At 31.5% G+C, this 16,204-nt stretch overlaps 1 protein-coding gene and 1 long non-coding RNA gene across 3 annotated transcripts; both read left to right on the forward strand.

Annotated features, from left to right (window-relative positions):
• Positions 1-1,776: 1,776 nt before the first annotated feature.
• On the forward strand, positions 1,777-5,282 carry LOC114367295. 2 transcript variants are annotated; one of them, XR_003657158.1, is made up of 3 exons: positions 1,777-3,598; positions 4,271-4,414; positions 4,690-5,282. It is a non-coding gene; the product is annotated as an uncharacterized LOC114367295 (long non-coding RNA). The 2 variants fall into 2 exon arrangements; XR_003657157.1 differs by lacking the exon at positions 4,271-4,414 and having other exon boundaries at positions 1,783-3,598.
• A 4,561-nt stretch (positions 5,283-9,843) lies between these two features.
• LOC114425287 (2,3-bisphosphoglycerate-independent phosphoglycerate mutase) lies at positions 9,844-15,143 on the forward strand. The gene is made up of 10 exons (XM_028392155.1): positions 9,844-9,991; positions 10,205-10,387; positions 10,630-10,757; positions 11,110-11,260; positions 11,338-11,541; positions 12,174-12,598; positions 12,978-13,170; positions 13,253-13,348; positions 14,121-14,276; positions 14,754-15,143. The coding sequence occupies exons 2-10, from the start codon at positions 10,226-10,228 to the stop codon at positions 14,916-14,918; spliced, it is 1,680 nt and encodes a 559-aa protein (XP_028247956.1). The 5' UTR covers positions 9,844-9,991; positions 10,205-10,225; the 3' UTR covers positions 14,919-15,143.
• Positions 15,144-16,204: the final 1,061 nt, after the last annotated feature.

The raw sequence follows: 16,204 nt of genomic DNA on the forward strand, positions 1-16,204 counted from the left end.
TGGTGTCGGACAAGAGGCTCGTGAAAGTGGTTTCGTTGCTGCTGATGTTGAATTCGAGTGCGCTGGAGAAGAACGAGGTGTTGGAGTAGCTAGCGAACCATGCACTCGTCGTAATAGATTACGGCTTGTTCGGGGGTCCGAGGATGGTTTGTGGGTCGCGTTCATTGTTCAGAGGTTGTAGGGCACATGAATAGTCCGAAGACTGTGTTTTAATTTGGATTGTGTCGTTGTGAAATGTGTTGGAAACCAAGGAAAAGAAAGGGGTCTTGAGGTTTGTTTGGTAAGTGGTGTTGGTGGTGGTGTCTTGGCAAAATGGGGACATGATGATGGGAGAGTCCTGTGCTTTGGTGCTTAATTGTGAAATTGAGCAATATAATGAAGATGATGCTGAGGAAGAGAAGGTTTAAGAAATTAGCTAGAAGAAGCCATGGTCGTGTTAATGAGTTTATGTCTGATAATTTGTTGAGTTGATGGAACTTTTAGATGCATTCTCGTTTGTGACATGTTTGGCATGGCTGATGATATAGGTGGAAGGGGAGTCCAACTAGCTAGCACTCTTGTCGTTTTCATTATCTTATCAAAGATTAATTGCGTCACTGTCTCACACTTAGGAGTGTTCTATTTTAATGAATGGGTTAGAACTTACCACCGATTACGTTATGATGATAAAATAGCAGTCATTAATTTCTTGTCTTTTGACACATCACCAAAAGTATGTATTTAAGCTTAAAATATATACGCGAGCCTAATTAATAGATAATCCCGATTGAGTCTTCCTAGCTAATACAAGACGATAACTTGTTAAAAAAGATAACACGTTGTTTCCATTAAAAAAGTTGTAAAGGTCAAAATAGATTCTCTCCGGCCAATTCCTCTATAGGAAAAAAAAAATAAAGAAAGAAAGATGATGTGATCTAAACTTAAGAGTATCGGAAATCGAGCTTAAACGCAGTACGTGATGCAATCTCTGGTGCACGGATACAAAAGTTAGGAATGAGTTTTTGTCATAATCATTATTAAATGAGTGTTGGTTATTTCGTTGTACTGAGAAAGTAAAAGTTATCCCGTCTCTTAAGACAAAGGTTATTTTATAGCTTTCTTCTATGCTAAATCCAACCTTTTAGGCCTCGTCTTATAGTTATTTCCTTTGTGGTGGTGTTTTTTGGGCCTACTTTTGTAATGGACCAACCGTAGCCCAGACGTTTTCCTAACAATTGTCCTTGTAAGTATTATTTGGATAGATGCTGGATTAAGTCATGAAGTTGAGATATTTCTTATATTAGTTATTCCTAAGTTAACATTGTTTGAGTATAAGTAATACTGATTTATGTCAAATTGAGATATTTCTTATAACAATTATTCCTAGATTTGCATGCTAACTTAATATTTTTTATATTTATTAACTTATATCATATCGGAATAAATAAAAATTGAATATTTATTTAGTCCTATGTAGTATACCACTAGAAATATGTGATTTTTTTGAGGATTTTCCTGCATTTTTTTTCCGCATGAAGTTCCTGCAAATTTGTTCCCAATATAATTTATTATATGATTTTTTTCCGGAATAAACTTGGTAGGAAAAATCCCAAAAAAAAAAAATGTTTGCTGCGAATTTTCTTGCAAATTTAAATTCGCAGGAAAATAAATAATATTATTTTAATAAATGGCAGGAAAATCCGCTGCAATTTCTGCTCACATTTATGTAATATTTTTTAATTTTATTCTTCAGTGATTTTTATTTGATTGTCTTCGTCCCTGAGTTCTGAAATGTTTACGCCCTCTCTGCTTGTTCTCCTTCGCTTTCTACTCCAAAGTAACATTGATAGTGCAGCAAAAGGGCAAGTTGCAGAAACGAGACAATTTCTGATATTCCAATATTCTCTGGCAAGACAAATTCTGTTATTGAGAATTTAGTATAAATAAGGCTATGTAATAACAATAAGATCAATGAAAAATACAATTACCTTCCTCTCTTCTTCTTTTCTGGAGACACCAGCTTTTTCCTTTTGCTTCCCTATCAAACAACTCCTTCTTACGTCTCTTATCTTTTTGCTCTAAAGTCGTATAAAACTCAAGCGCCCCTGCATTTGTGGACACGAAACAAAGCAAAGAAAGAGAGACTGTGGTTATGCTTCTCGCTCTTAAAGGCTCTCTCCTCTTTCTCTCTCTACATCGTGTGTGCCTTTGTTTCTCTCCGCGTTTCAGATTTTACTCCATTTCCTTTTTCATTCGCAATCGTTCATGCTTTAGTTTCATGACTCTTTTAGCTTTTCCTTTACGATTTCGATTTTTCACAATTTTTTGAGTTTTTTAAGTGTTTATATTTGACGAATTGAATTTATTTATCTAATTCTGAATGTTTTGGGTTTGTGCCTTGGTTGAGTTTGGTTTTGGTGATGGATTTTACGGTTTTGTTATTAGCTTTGTGATTATTTTTGTGCCTTAGGGTTAGTTAAGGCTTGGAGATAGATTCTTCTATGGTGATCGAGGTTGAATAACTTCCTGCTTCTGAAGTTTCAGCTTCTCATCGAATCGAAGGTGTGCTATTTTCCTTTTTCTATCGGTGTTAATTTTGTTAGGTTTTTATGTTTATTTATTTATTTCGTTTCATATATAATTACTGTACATAAGTGATTTTTTTTTTTTAATCTTTATGCCTTACTCAGTTTTGTGGGAGAACTTTTGTGTTCCCGTTTTTATTTGTAAGAATTTTCATATCAGATATATACATTTGTTGTTTAACTTTTTGGTTACTCAATCAATGCAAGAGTCATAGTCACAGTTCGGTTGTTTTGTACCAAAGATGAGGCAGGGGACACTTGGAAAGAGATGGCTTAGAACGAAAGACTCATGCCAATAAGTTTCTTGTGTATTTAACTTCAAACTATTTGTTTCTGAGGGCCCTGTTTAATTTCAAAATGCCCTGTTTCCTTGTATTTATGAATTGGAACTATTTAATTTTTAAACCCATTAATTAAAATTTTAAGTGGTATAATTTTGCTGGTGTCAGATTATGTATTTTGATATAGAAGGGAGATTTGGTGAATTAAATTATTATATATAGTAATATATATTTGCTAAAATATATATTTTTCATACCCATAAAATATTTAAAATTTGTTTTTAGTTTTTGAAAATAAAATTTGTCTACTTTTTATTCTTATAAAATTATATTGTGTTACTTTATTTTACTCACAAATAAGATCCATAAATCCAAACTTACATGTATAATGTATCCAAACTTACATGTATAATGTTTGTCCAGTAAAAATTACACATATGTATGATGAAATTCAAATCTACTTTTTTCTTTTTAATTCTCTTTCTTTGTTGGATCCGGCGATCCCAACCACTCAATCTCCATGACCATGGCCTCTCTTCCTTCTCTCCCTCACCAAACCATGCCTTCATCTCCATGGCCTCCCTCCTCCTTGTAGCCATTCACTCCAAAAAATAGGTAATTCTGGTGTGGAAATCAAAATGTTATGAAAATTGAAACTAGGGCAACCATGGAAAACGATGGTGGGGAGAGTTCGAGTTCGTGGTCAATATCATCGAAAACAAAGCCAAAGAGGTTTACAACTTCCATTCTTTAGTAAGCATCCTTTCTATTTTCCACATAATAAAGGAGATTTCAATTGCATGTTTTCCTTTTTTTTTTTTTGTTTCTTTGTTCTTATTTACTTTTGCTTCAATTTTCTATTGGATCTTGTAAGTTGTCAAGGCATTTCTCCTAGTAGCTTTTTGTTTCGTTTTCAATTCTTTATACTTCTAATAGTTAGGTTGATTGCTCAAAGCTCATAATTTAAACGATTATAGTTTTAATTGTTCTTCAGATTTGGGGTTTGGAGGTGGTGGCTGTTTGGTTGAGACAGTGGGTACTAATTCTTGTATTATTTTTTTCTTTAACATTTCGTGGTTAAAAACGGTTACAAATTACATTTTTGTGTTTTTTTTTTAAATAATCTGTGGCGTTTTTTCATTCCCATAAATTATATTTTAAGTATTCGGTGGTCATATGTCTTTTTGGGTGATATAAATAATAGAATCCTTTAATGAATATTATCGTCTTTGTTTGGTATGCAATTTAATTCTTTTTTGGGATAATCTCTTTTTACACGTTATATACTTGCTTTCGTTCTATATATCGATGAAAATATGTATACAGTTTTTTTTTTAAAATAGAAATATGATATGTTCACAATGGTATTTGCTAATTGACCAGTGATCTTAAACTAATCAGCATGATCTATCTTCTGAACATGAGGTGCTGAGATGACTAATGGTACTACTAGGGATGATTGGAAGTTTGGACATGCATGGAGTACTTAAGATGACAAAATTAGAGTTTAGATATGAGATCACATACATGACAAGGCACATTTTAATCTCATGGACTATTTATCATAATGTATGGATTTGGGACTCCTTGTTCCAATTAATTCGTTGAATATTTTTTTTTTTATTGTATAGATTCATATTTTTTTAGATAATAACACTGCCAATTAATTCATCTTAAATTTTATCAATACATTAATAGCGTGATATTTTATAGCGATATGATTTATTATATGTTAATATTTCATAATTAATAAAAAAAATTATATTAATATTAAAATTATAATGTAAATAAACAATAAATTTATATGAATACTTGTAAAATTAACAATATTTTTTTATATGCAGGGTAAAGCTGGATATAGTAAGATGCTTGTTGGTTGAATGATAACATCCCCTATCAGTAGAATGATAACCAAACACTGTATATTCTTGCTCAATGCACACGGATCTATCAACCAATACTTGCATTGGGTGCCTAAATGATGTGATTACAATTCCATGGTCCAGTTTGGGAAGCTTAGGTGGACGAGTTTTGTATCCTACCTGTATTCTCCGCTTTGTATGTTTCTATTTTTAACATGAATAACTAGCTATTTTTTTAGGATATTCTTATTGATGGGAGACCTATAGCTGTAAAGAGGCTCTCAAGAAATTCCAAGCAAGGTGTAGAGGAGTTAAAAGATGATGATGTTCTGCTAACAGGCGAGCTTCGACATAGAAATCTAATGATATTTATAGTATATGATTTTATCTGGACGAACAAGAAAAAAATACTTATTTATATGCCAAATAGGAATTCGGACTATTTCTTATTTGGTTTGATGCGTTTGATCTCTCTTTATTTTTATTTATTTTTACTTTAATATTCATAGACTATGTATTTATGACATTTAATGTATTAATTACATATAAACAAATTTAAGTGATTGATTACAAAACATGTCTCACTTAATTTTCTCACAATGAATATTTCTTGTAAATACCAACCTAGAAAATGTTTTGAGTTAGTCCTAAAGTTATACACCTAATAATATACTATTAGATGAAAATATGAATCTAAAAATTTTAGATTTTGGTCTAACTAGAATAATTGAAATTGATCAACATGAAGGAAGTACAAACAAAATTATTGGAACATAGCAAGTTTTAAATATATTCCTGTTCCTACATTTCTCATCCTTTGCATGATATTTTAAAGCTTAATTGTCATTTTCCCATAATTCTGCAGTGGCTATATGTCTCCAAAGTATGCTATGTTTGGATAATTTTCGGAGAAATCAGATGTTTACAGATTTTTTTTTTAATCAGCCAAAAAAGGATATTATTGATGTACAGTGAGGTATAAGGTATACCACCTGCAGAATTCGAAAACCAAGCCAGTACCCCTGATAAGAGCAGGGGCAAGACTTAGCTTTCAAAATTGTGATTACAAAACGCAGGCCAATAAATAAGCCGTAGATATTGTGTCTAAAATTTACAACAGAACATAAAGCCAAATTCATATTATCGCCTTGAGACAAAGATCGAGTAGGTTCCATAGTTAACTCAATTTTTATTTTATTTTTGTTCAAAGCTAGTTTAAGACTAGAGATTAAGAACAATCGAACTTTTGTTCAAAGATCACTTAAACTCAAATTCTAAAAAAATTTAAGGAATATTGTCCCAAGCTATTTTCATGCATGCTTCAATAGTTCCGCTTATGACGAATATAATTAACCATATTAACGAATATTCGATATGTTGTAGTATAAATATTTTTAAAATCACATAAAATATAAAAATATATTTAACAAAATATTTAAACATATGAAATACATATATAATTAATTTAAAGTAATTTATAGATTTATATATAAAAAATAAATTTAAAACTAAATTAAAGAAAGTAAAATAATTCATTATTCTTTAAAAATAAATTAAACTGTTTTCGGAGCATTATATTAAGACATTTTACATCGCCTAAGAATATGCTCAGAATATTTCTTTATAAAATTTAGACAATCTTCTTTTAAACTAAATTTAGAAAGTGAGTAAAGTCTAATTCATTTTTAATATGATATTACAGTTTATTTAATCTTAATATTAGACCATCAACACATATACAGTTAGTGAATCATATATGTGTAGAGAAATATGCTAAGATGTTCTATTTTAAATAAAATATATAGTATGAATAAAAATACCTATACATTTTGAACAGCTTTCGTCTCCTATAATAAGCAATGGGTATATCTCTTGGGTTTAGAATCTTTCATGATGAATATATGCTTACATTTGTATCATCTGAATGCTCAATACAGAAGCGGGTGAGTTCCCAAAGATAATTCATCTGAAAATTCTTCACGAAAAAAATTATTGATTTCGTGCAATAAACTTATATTATATTGCAGCTAACTAGACAAATATCTTAACATATAATTCCAAGATATTAATTTACCCCTTTAAGTTTGTGATGTACACAATCATCAACCACACATTAGTATCAAAATCATAGGAGATAATAACTCAATGCAACTTGTAATAGTATTAACAGAAAACTTGTTTAATAATATAAGGTACCATAGATGAATTTATTTAATTTTCATATTATACATAAATTTTGAGTCACATGATACAAAGTTTTCTAATTGTATCGATCATATCAACCATTTTATCAATGGTCTATATATATTTGTTTTTATTCATAAGAGTCGAATTAAATTCGATATACTAAGGTATTAATTTATAACAATTGGTGTAGATAGCTCACTTGATTTAGAAATACTTTCTTTACATCTTTGGTGTACGTGACTCTAGATCAAAATGTGCCATCATTATCATTTTCATCCTAATAAAATATTTTGAACCAGAAAAAAGAATCTCTCTTTGTAATTAATTAGTTTTCTTTTGAGCAGATGTTTCGGCAAGGTTTTATTAAAAGGTTTTACGGTCTGTAACCGCAATTATCTTGTAATGTCGAGGGTTTCGCGGTTCGCTTTACAACTGTAAATAAATAATGTTAACATTGAAATTGCAGCAAACCACAGCCACTTGTTTTGACATTTTCTAATTAACTTTAATTTCCTTGAGACTACTTCCACACGTAGCATAATCAAATACGATACTGAAGTGATGGCAAAGAATTTTAGAAAGTGAAAGTTTCAACGATACCCCTATAATATGCCTTCAAATAATTCCTTGAAGCTCATCTTCCTTAATTTGTGTCCTTGTAAGCTTCTTCAAACGAGGAAAGCAATTGCAAGAAAGCTTCATGAGTTTGTTGTACAACACTATAAATCAAACTGCACATGAAGCAGCAATTTCGGATATCTGAATCTCAGACACCCTCTTACTCTTTGGCTCAGTGCACACAAGCTTCATGAGTTTGTTGTACCACTTTTGTGAAGAAAGTTTTTGTGTGGACTCCACCTTTGTTGTATCACAATTATTGTTCATTTTTACTCTCATTAACAATACAGAACGGTGGAAACTTCAATTTTCTTTCCTTTTCTTCGCAAAAGAGACTTTCTCCGCTCTCTTTTCGTTGCAACCGTAAATTCCTCCCTGGTTTTGCTTTCTTTATTTCTAAGTTACAGTCTAATTTATTCTTTTCAGAACCAAATTGATTATTAACATGCAAAAAAAATTAACACCTTATTTATCCCAAATTCATATGGTGCATGTATATCACAATATCACCATATGTGTAACTATGATTATCAACAAAGATTTCTGCATAGACTATATTGTACCAATGTCATGCTAGAAAAAAAATCGACATGATACTTTTTGGCAATTTTTTTGAAAACAATCTCATTATTTATATATTAAATAATTATTACTTTATACAATGAGTTTTCTATTTTATTTATTATTTATATTTTTATATTCTCATCTCACAAATATTTTTCTAAAGTTCAAGGGAACACCTGGTTCTAGAAGGAAAAAAAAAACATTTTCCTTTGGAAAAAGAAAAGAGGCATGGAGAATGATGCTGTTTGCCTGCTGCCCACGCCAGCATAGTAGTAGAGCACGCTAGTCTGCTATAGAAAATACCTCCCATGCTTTCATGCTTCAGCCTATATATATATATGACGAATATACCAAACATATTAACGAATATTCGGTCTGTTATAGTATAAATATTTTTAAACTCAATTAAAATAGAAATAATACAGATTAAAAAAGATTTAAACTTGTTTAAATACATAAATATAATTAATTTAAATCAATTTATAGATTTATATATAAAAATAATTTAAATCTAAATTTAATGTCTATATATTTATATCGTCATCCAATCACAAATTATCATTTAAATTATTTTAAGATAATCATTTTAAAAATGAACAAACTTATTATAACAAATTATGATTAAATGATGATTGCATAATTTTTTATACTTTGCAAATGCATAACCTCTTTTCTCTTTAAAACTAAACTTAAAGAAAATAAAACAATTATATTATTCCTCAAAAAAAATTAAACTGTTTTCGGAACATTAAGACATTTTACTAAATTGTTATATATCTCTCGATAAAATGTAGACAATCAGTCAATTTTCTTATTCTAAAGTAAAATTTGAAAGTTAGTTAACTCTAATTCAAGATTAAAAATAGTAAACTTAAAAAAATAGTAACTATGATATGATATCAACATTAAAAATAATAAATCACTAATATTAAAATATTTTTTTAGGATTAATATTAGAATAGTTAAAAAATTGAACTAAATTTTTTTGTGATGATCAAATATGATATGATCTCTAAAATATTTAGGAAGCAAAAATAATATCTAAATGATTTTTAATACTATATTTCAAAATATTTTAATTATTATATCATTTTTTTTAAGATTATACCAATTATTATGTTTATCATGACTATTGCATCATTATCATCATAATTATCATTATTGTTAATATTATCGTTTATCGTTGACAAGGATTGTAATAATGATAATTATTGTGGTAATTGATATAATGATAATAATAAATTAATTACACTCTTAAAGAATAATGATATAATGATTGTGATATTTTAAGATGTGATAATTATTTGAAACTAAGATGTGAAAATTGAAATGTTAGGTTACATGAAATTTTAAATTCAATTTTAAATATTTTAACTTCAACGGCTAATTTTTTAAAATTTTGATTTAGTGATCTTATTAAAGTTGCATAACATATTTTATTCATAAATATTTCTATATAATTTTAGGTTTATTTATGTATATATATTATTAATATAACCATTTTTAATTATTATTCTAAATATAATTTTAAATTAATTATTTTAATCAACAATTTTACTACTTTATGATAATCTGTGATTGAAAAGTAATATATAAATTTATTTACATTAATATATTTAAATTAAATTTCATTTTTCTTTCTCTTCTATTCATGGCTACTCGTAATCTTCTCTCAGGATTCACGTGCCCAACTTTTTCTCCAATAAGTAAATAGAAAAAAAAAAGAAGAAGAAATAAAATAGCGACGCTACTAGACTATACTATAACAGTTGTACAATAAAATTGTATTTATATACACCAAACCACACAACACACACAAGTCACAGGCACAAGGTTTGGTCTTGTTAGGTTACCTCTGTGACATTTGTGTTGTTAGTTCGTAGTTGCGGCTGACACCCAGAAAGAAAGAAAGCAGGTATGTTCCAACTGTCCATAGATGTCTCATATCACATCACATGTAACGGTTATTATAATTGTTAGTGCATGTCTATCTAGATTCGTCATTGAATCTGAATTTGAATAAAAAAGAAAAACAAAACCCAGATGGGTAATGAATGATTATTATTATTAGTGTATCTGAATGATGATGTTGTATATTTGGATTTACCATTGAATCTGAATCTGATAGGAAAAAAACAAAAAGGCGCAGATGGGTAGCACAGGTTTCTCATGGAAATTGGCGGATCATCCAAAGCTTCCAAAGGGTAAGACTGTGGCTGTGGTGGTGTTGGATGGTTGGGGAGAGGCCACACCCAATGAGTACAACTGCATCCACAAGGCTGAAACACCCTGCATGGATTCTCTTAAAAAGGTTCATTTTTTTGCACTTTTTGGATCCAATTTTTATTTACAGATTTCAAAGATCTATTGCTATTTTACAAACGGGGGTTGGGTCTTGTGGAAAACGGCTAGTCCCTCACAACATGACGAACCAAGGTTCGAATATGGAAGAGGTGTCCATTTTTAGTAGCCGACGGTGTTTCAAACAGGGTTGCCTCCGAACCGAAGTAGACTGGTTAGATGAAATTAATCAGGATTTTTATTGTCTTACAGGGTGCCCCTGAACGGTGGAGATTGGTTAGGGCTCATGGTACCGCTGTAGGCCTTCCAACAGAAGATGACATGGGTAATAGTGAAGTTGGTCACAATGCTCTTGGGGCTGGTCGCATATTTGCTCAGGGGTAAACTAAAACTAGCCTCTCTTTTTCATCTATTTGGCCCCATGCTTATGTTACTACCAAGGTTTTAAATTGTGGTCGCATGGCTGTCGATTTAGGGATATTGCGGGCAGATCCGGCTGCATTGGTTGTGGACTGTTCTTTATGAACTTGGTTACTGCCACTAGCAGTTAATAGGAATTGTGATCATGTACTTCAGTGGAATTGGGATTTATAATTGCACGCTTACCATCTTGAAATGTTTAGTTATGGTCTTCCCTATTAGCTATGCTATATAGTCTCCATTTCTTGTTTTAAAATCATTTCTAGCATGTGTGATGATTGGGATATCTTGGTTTGTGTTTGTTCATTTTAGTGCTAAGCTTGTCGACCTAGCTCTAGCCTCTGGAAAAATTTTTGAAGGAGAAGGTTTCAAGTACATAAAGGAAAGTTTTGAAAATGGCACATTGCATCTCATTGGGTTACTGAGTGATGGTGGAGTTCACTCCAGACTTGATCAGTTGCAGGTGATTATTTGGGGTTGGAGTTGTTTTTCCTTCTTGTGTATACAGTTTATTCTTTCTAACTAAGTATTTTTGTACAGTTGTTGCTTAAAGGAGTTAGCGAGCGAGGTGTTAAAAGAGTCCGTGTCCATATTCTTACAGATGGCCGTGATGTTTTGGATGGTTCAAGTGTGGGGTTTGTGGAAACCCTAGAAAATGATCTTGCAAACTTGCGTGAGAAAGGTGTTGATGCTAGGATAGCATCAGGTGGAGGTCGTATGAATGTCACAATGGATCGTTATGAGGTATAGTGACCTGGAAATGACCTTCAGTTCACATAACACGGACATATTTCATTACTGCTCATTACTGCACTCCCATACGGATTTTAGTTGTAATACCCCCCCCCCCTCCCCCTCCCTGCTTTAAAACAAATGTTAAAAAATGTTTTATATTTTCACAATTAATTAATTCTCTTGCCACTCTGTTTATTTGTATACAAGACTATTTTAATTCATTAAAAGATGGGATAGGCGTGTGTTAACAGCTATTATATCATAATATTTACAAATTTAATGGTAGTTTACTTTATGATGCATGATTACATATGTGAGCTGTGTTCTGCATTTCGCTTCTCTCTAAATTTGAAAATGTTATGGTCAATTATAGAATTCATTAGATAGATTGTGAACATTCCATTGTTTCACTTCAAATTTAGCTTTATATTTTATCATCTTATGCTGGTACTTAACCCACACCATTTAACTTTTTAACTAGTCTCTGTCACTGATTTTTGTGCAGCTTTGCATCTATTGTAATGCTATATTACCTCTGAAGTTTGACAAAGAAATGCAAAAAAATTGCTTTAAAAATTTGAAATGTTTTTATTTAGTGCATATTTCTATTTAAGATTCACTGTTTTCAAAACAATCTACAGAATGACTGGAATGTTGTGAAACGAGGGTGGGATGCTCAAGTTCTTGGTGAAGCCCCTTATAAGTTTACAAATGCTCTTGAAGCTGTCAAGAAGCTGAGGGCAGAACCAAAGGCCAATGATCAGTATCTGCCTCCTTTTGTTATTGTTGACGAGAGTGGGAAACCTGTTGGTCCGATAGTTGATGGGGATGCTGTTGTTACATTCAACTTCCGAGCTGATCGTATGACAATGATTGCTAAAGCTCTTGAATATGAAAATTTTGACAAATTTGATAGAGTTCGTTTCCCAAAAATCCGCTATGCTGGAATGCTTGAATATGATGGTGAATTGAAACTTCCAAGTCATTACCTTGTTTCTCCACCAGAGATTGACAGGACTTCTGGTGAATATTTAGTGTATAATGGTATTCGGACTTTTGCTTGCAGGTAGTTGTCTTTTATCACTATTTTAATCGTTAGTAGGATTTTTATTATACTGTAATTTATGGAAGACCATAATACTTCTACCTGCTTATTCTGTTTTTGTTGGTGAATGATGGGAACTGTGTGATACATGAGAAGCCACTGTGTTTATATTGATGGCCCTACCTGATGAACAAATGTTTCTCATTTGAGAATTTCAAACTGGGGTTAATAATTAATAAGATAACAACTTTGTGTGGGGAGAAATGAGAGGTTTAAATTCATATCTCCTTTGAGACTTCCTTTGCAACATTTTGTTTACCTTAAGAACTCTTCATTATCTAGTACTTATCTGTTAAATGATGGCCATCATAGTCACTTGTATGAATTTCTTTGTCAACAGTGAGACTGTTAAATTTGGTCACGTCACATTCTTCTGGAATGGAAACCGCTCTGGGTATTTTAATTCAGAATTGGAGGAGTATGTGGAAATTCCCAGTGACTCTGGGATTACATTCAATGAACAACCATTAATGAAAGCATTGCAGATTGCTGAAAAGGCTAGGGATGCTATTCTTAGCGGGAAATTTGATCAGGTAACTAAATGGTTCACCGTGATTTTGGGAATCGTGATCTAATTAAACTTTTATTTACTCTCTTATTTTGTCTGTTGTATAGGTACGCGTCAACCTTCCAAATGGTGACATGGTGGGGCATACAGGTGACATTGAAGCAACAGTTGTGGCTTGCAAGGCAGCTGATGCTGCTGTGAAGGTATGAAGCTTAATTTTCAAATTTGTTGGAGCATTTCTTTAAATAAAGTTTGTTATATTCTTTTTAAGCTCTAGCTGAAATTTTTGGGAATTCTTTATTTCACGAGTAAAACTAGAGTAAAGTAGTATGCGGGTGATTAATCAGTATTAACAAGTGCACCAGTTTAAGCTTGAGAACATTCCATGTGTTATGTGTATATAGAGAGTGATTTGGTGAGAAAGCTAATCTTATATGGGAAAAGAGAGGAGTGTATCTTGTTTGACTTGTATGCACAGTTAAGCTTAAGACATCAAGTCATGTGACTCTGAAGTGTTGTGTCTATCAATTTTTAAAATAACTAGGTTATGTTGAGAACTAAAATTAGAGGATCCAAGTTCCTTCACTCTGTTTTCTTGGCTTATTGTCTGGTCAACTGAAGGAATTTATATCACCTGTTCCTTCACTCTCACCACTAATTGTCCCTTAGATGTTAATGATCAAGTTCTTTTTCCCTTGTTGGAAGCATTGACAATGGCAATTCCATAATCTTTTTGCAATTATTTGTCCTTTTTTCATTTTACTTTATAAATACAAATTATTTTTAGCTTTTTCTGCGGACTTGATTAACTCACCAAATAGCTTTATGCCCCAAATTTCTTTGGGTGGCTGGTCATTAATCTTGTTGTATCTTGCCAATTAAGCAATTACTGCTATAAAGAAACAAACAACAGAGATGAGGGCTAAATAGCTACTCATTGTATTGATTAATGTATATTTACATGTGTAATTGCAGATGATTCTTGATGCAATAGAGCAAGTGGGTGGAATTTATGTTGTCACCGCTGACCATGGGAATGCAGAGGATATGGTCAAGAGGGATAAATCTGGAAAACCACTTCTAGGCAAGGATGGAAAAATTCAGATTCTTACTTCCCATACTCTTGAGCCTGTAAGTTTTGCAAATTATGTCAGTCATTGATTAGAAGTTTACATGAATTACAATATTCTCTGCTGTCAAATTTCAATGAGTTATGGATGACTAGTGGGATCTCCAAAAATACAATTATAAATTTAATTTGGATAAATTGGTGTCTATTTTCAAAGGCTAATCAAAATGGCCCTTATCCAATCAATTCAGATAAAGACAAAACTTACATGCAGTTCCTTAGCTACTTTTGGTGTTGTTTTTCAATTAAAATTGAAGTTTTATTTCAGTAATCCACATAATATTTGCGATGTTTACCAAGATGAAACTTCAATTCTGATTAGAGAATAACACTAAAAGTACACAAGGATTTATAAAAGTTTTGTTCTTTAGATAAAACATTAAGATGCAGGCATTTCTTCTTTATATACTTGCATAGTAATTATTAGACACCAACCTTAATTTTGGTTCCAAATCTCATACTTTTCCTTGCTGGTTTAGGTGCCAATTGCTATTGGTGGTCCCGGATTGGCCCCTGGTGTAAGATTCCGAAATGATGTTCCAACTGGCGGGCTTGCCAACGTTGCTGCAACTGTGATGAATCTTCATGGATTCGAGGCTCCCAGCGACTATGAGACAACTCTCGTAGAAGTTGTTGATAACTAGGAACCAATAGATGAATTTTTATAATTTGAAAAACAAACAGGGAAAGCTGTAGATTGCAGCCCTCAAAATAATTGAAAGTTTTCATCCTTATTCCACATGTGTGGTGGTTTTGTTCTTATGAGTTACCAATACCAGTCTGCAGTTGACAGAAAAGTATACCTAATTAATGGCATTTTGGCACTCTCTTTTAACTTTCTATGATTATGCTGAATTACATTTGAGTTAGGTATTTTGTGATTGGCAATTTGCAAGGCCATCTCTAAATCATGCTTGTGAAATGCCTTTACTAGGGCTGATTCGTGTGTTATGATGCTGATGTGTCTCCTATTTCAATCATGCTTTACAAAACTTGCATTTTGATCGAGTGTTGTGTTAAAAATTATGTGCCAATAGGATTGAATTTTACTGAGCTATGACCATGGAAATGGTTGTTCCTGTTATAAATTAATTTGACCGGTTTCTCTAGATAAATCTTTACGTACAAGTCTGTGTGTCAAATTTAAAATCCAATATTTGATGATATGCATTTTTCCTCTGAATCAGATCTAGAATCGTGTTTCAATTAGATTGTTTATTTCTAGAAAAAGGGTTTTCTTTTCTTTTTCCTTTTTTTTTTTCGGAATATTCGATATTGGAACTTTTGATTGAAGACTTAGTAGGATATAAGAATGGAAACATGACACGTGAATTTTCTTTTTGGACTAAAAATCTGACCAGCATCAATTAAGTGAAGAAAAAAAAAAACTGCATTCCAATTTAGATTGTGATATTACTTGTAACTATGTTAAATATTTGAAAATATGAATGATGAATTACAAAGATCTTTTACCTGATCGGACGACCAAAATAGGCAAAATGATAAGATAATTGATTTTTTTAATCATATTTTGGTTAGTTTTACAAACAAGAAAAATATCTATTTATATTTATACCGTCGGTGCAGTTCATTTATAAATTAGAATACTTTAAAATGTAATTTAGACATTTTTAATATTCTTTCTCTCTTTTTGGATTTGCATTTCAAATATTACCTCCACAACTAGCCAAAAACTCCTCTCAATGATCTTAAGATATCATTTTATCTTTATCTATAAAAGAAAAAGATTATACAAAATAAAATAAAAATACCTTTGGAGGAGGTGAATTTTAGAATCATTTTCCCAAAGAAAAATTAAAATCCGGTTTGGCTAGCTCCATCAAATGGAATGCTCAGGTTGGTTGGATTTGTACAATCGGATTTTTGAGAAGCAATAAAATACTCAAAGTCTCAAACCATGTATAGCGAC

The sequence above is a fragment of the Glycine soja genome, chromosome 9, assembly GCF_004193775.1.
Source record: "Glycine soja cultivar W05 chromosome 9, ASM419377v2, whole genome shotgun sequence".
Classification (NCBI taxonomy): domain Eukaryota; kingdom Viridiplantae; phylum Streptophyta; class Magnoliopsida; order Fabales; family Fabaceae; genus Glycine; species Glycine soja.